The following is a 2,913-nucleotide window of genomic DNA, read 5'->3' as shown; positions in this document are numbered from 1 at the left end:
CTCGGCGCTCGGCCGGGCAGCCTGCGTAGAGCGCGTCCGGCTCTCCGAGGCTCCGGCGCTGCCACCATCATGTCCACCGCCATGAACTTCGGGACCAAGAGCTTCCAGCCGCGGCCCCCCGACAAGGGCAGCTTCCCGCTGGACCACTTCGGTGAGCGGCCCCGGAACGCGGGGGCTGCCCGGTCGGCGAGCCTCGCGAGGCGTCCAGGACGTAAATCACTCCTGCGGGGTTGACCCGCCGTTCGCGCGGCCGGAGCCGGAGGAAGTCTCGGCTCCGGCGGGAGCTGGGCTGCCCTCGGCCGCGGCTCCACGGCGGACCTCCCAGCAGCCCGCCGGGCCGGCCGGTGCGGTGCCGTGCGCGTGTCCCGAGGGGCGGCGGTGCCCGGCGCGGGCCGCGGGGACGAGTGCCGTGTTCTCTTCCGTCCTAGGTGAGTGCACGCGCTTCAAGGAGAAGTTCCTCAAGTGTCTCCGTGAAAATAACTTCGAGAACGGCTTGTGCAGATACGAGTCAAAAGAATACTTGGAATGCAGAATGGAGAGGCAAGTTCGGTGGACGCCCCCCCGCCCCCGCCCGGACGCTTCTTTCCCGAAGCGAGGCCCTGGGGCTGCCTTCTTCCCAGCCTTGTCCCTCTAGCCTCGGGTGCCGGGGGCGCCGTCATCCAGGTTCAGAATCCCGAACGGGCGGGTGGCAGCGGGGCGCACGCAGACGTGCGCGGCGCGCTTTGTCGCTCGGCCTATGCTGGGAGCACGAGGCTCCTTAGCAAACGGCAAAAGGCGGACGATGCGCTGCACCCCGTTTCTGACAGCGCGCCCGGCAGCGCGGAGTCACAGTGAGGACTGTGCTGACCTTTCCCGGGGAGCTGCGGCTGTCCTTACAGAGCAGCGGGGGTAGGACTGCCACCACCCAGGGACCCTGCCTGCTGGCCGGCAGCCTTGCCCCCCGGGTGGACACCAGCCAGTCCGTTCAGAGCCCGACATTCACTGCCCCAGGACAGACTCGGTGAGGGCATTTCCCCAAGGCATGATATTTTGTGCTGCAGGCCTTCGGTGTGCTGGGGCTTTGAGGGAGCAGTCCCTGGTCCCCCCTCTTAATCGTTCAGGCTGGGACCCCAGTCCCGTGGCGCTGCTCAGGGCACCCAGGTGGCCAGCTAGCGGCCTAGACAGCGCTCCTCACTCTGCTCACCAGCCCCTTGACCCCTGTCTGTCCCTGTCTGTCTGTCTTCTAGGCAACTGATGGCACAGGAGCCCCTGGAAAAACTGGGGTTCGGAGACTTGGCGGATGGAAAAGCCGACAGGCGCTAAGTTTCTGAGGGAGGACCGCTGGCTGGTTGTCTGGGGCAGAGTGGTGGCCCTCACCTGTCACCCTGACGTGGCTTCCGAGGTGGCGTGACTGAGACAGGGGTGTCCGGGCGCCCTTGAAGCGCTGTGACGGGGCTCGGCCGCAGCTGGGAGGGGCTCATCTTCGGAGCCTCCCAGGTCCCTTGGGAACTTTTCTTCCTATTAGACTCTCCTCTCCCCCAAGAGTGTCCAGCTCTGTCTTTAAAGGCCTGCGTGATGGGGATCCTGGGGCAGCCTGTGTGGGCTGAGGGGTCTCACCAGTGTGGCCCCTCCCTGGGCCCCCCCCCCGGGGTGGGGGCTCCATCTCATGGCACCAACAGTGAGAATGCAGCCATGCTGCATGTGGGTGAATTTCAGAAAACCGTCCCTAGCAAAGTGGTTTCTTTCCTTTCCTTTTTTTTTTAAACAGAAATGAAAAAGCAGAATCTAGGAGTATCAATAGTATGTTAGAAAGAGACATGAAAAGCTGCAGGCGTACCTGTGTATTTGTTCAAGAAAGAAACTCAGGAAGGACAGGCCGGAAACCAATGAGAATCGTCCCCAGCCTGCAGTTTAGTTCTGACCGAACCGCATTTGTGGTCCCCGCACTCAGAAACGGGCCAGGACGTGGTGGGCCCCAAGGGAGCACCGGCCCAGGGCGCCCGTGTGCCCTGTGACGGGTGGGGCGGGAATAATGTCACTAGAGTGACAGCCGGAAAAGCAGGGTTCCACCCTCCAGGAGTCAGTTATTTGTTCGCGTGGAGAGTTCCAGAACTGTGGTCCCCGGGTGGAAAGACTAGTAATGTGGGTGGGTGAGAGCCGGGCATGCCGGACTCCTGGTTTGCTGGCACACACGCTTGCTAGGATACAGAAATAGGTGTGTGTGCACGCGTGTATGCATGTATGTGTACATGTGCATTGCCTGTCATGTGTGCCAACGTTACAGCTCTGAGCATGGAGGGGCCTGGAAGCAGCCAGGCCCAGCGCCCAGCCCCTGGGTTCCAGCGCCCTGGACAGGGCTCCTTGCGGCGGGGCTGGCTGCAGGCCTGGAAAGTGCGTGAGGAGCACGGACGATCTCGTGTCAGAAGGAAGGAGCTGCTGAAGAAATGATGGGGTCATCTGAGGACCCAGGAGGCCACGCCAAGGGACAGCAGTCACAGCAGGGGCAGGGGCCAGGGGGGCAGCGGCTGGTTTGAGCAACAAGGTCAATATTGTGGTGGGTTGTGGCCCTGGCTCCCATGGCTTAGTGGACTGAGCACCGGCCTGTGAACCAAAGGGTCACGTGTTCGATTCCCAGTCGGGGCACAAGCTGGGCTGCAGGCCAGGTCCCCAGCAGGGGGTGAGTGAGGCAACCACACACTGATGTTTCTCGCCCTCCCTCTCTCCCTGCCCCTCTTTGTAAAAATAAATAAATAAAATTTAAAAAGAAACTGTCTGAAAACTCAGATGTGATGGCACACACGCACACGAACACCCAAGGAGCTCGGTGCACTCCAGGTCAGTTGAGCTCGGAGAGACCGGACACCTCGCCCTCCGACTCTTCCAAGGCCTGGAGTGAAGAGCCCCAAAGGCAGCTCGAGAGGCAGCTTACCCCAC

The 2,913-nt window shown here is 62.2% G+C and overlaps 1 protein-coding gene across 1 annotated transcript; it reads left to right on the top strand.

Moving 5' to 3' along the window:
- LOC114510154 (cytochrome c oxidase assembly protein COX19) lies at window positions 1-1,857 on the top strand. Its single transcript, XM_028528868.2, has 3 exons — window positions 1-151; window positions 429-540; window positions 1,227-1,857. Exons 1-3 carry the CDS (start codon window positions 70-72, stop codon window positions 1,300-1,302), a joined length of 270 nt encoding a protein of 89 aa, XP_028384669.1. The 5' UTR covers window positions 1-69; the 3' UTR covers window positions 1,303-1,857.
- Window positions 1,858-2,913: the final 1,056 nt, after the last annotated feature.

The sequence above is a fragment of the Phyllostomus discolor genome, chromosome 13, assembly GCF_004126475.2.
Source record: "Phyllostomus discolor isolate MPI-MPIP mPhyDis1 chromosome 13, mPhyDis1.pri.v3, whole genome shotgun sequence".
NCBI classification, from domain to species: Eukaryota; Metazoa; Chordata; class Mammalia; order Chiroptera; family Phyllostomidae; genus Phyllostomus; species Phyllostomus discolor.
Note: the sequence above shows the minus strand (reverse complement) of the source record. Positions and strands in the feature narration are given on the sequence as shown.

Bases quoted from the DNA above. Each gene is read 5' to 3' on its own strand.
- LOC114510154 (XM_028528868.2), top strand. From the start codon at position 70: ATGTCCACCGCCATGAACTTCGGGACCAAGAGCTTCCAGCCGCGGCCC. The intron at 152-428 runs GTGAGCGGCCCC...CTTCCGTCCTAG, and splicing joins CTTCCCGCTGGACCACTTCG to GTGAGTGCACGCGCTTCAAG. The intron at 541-1,226 runs GCAAGTTCGGTG...TCTGTCTTCTAG, and splicing joins TTGGAATGCAGAATGGAGAG to GCAACTGATGGCACAGGAGC.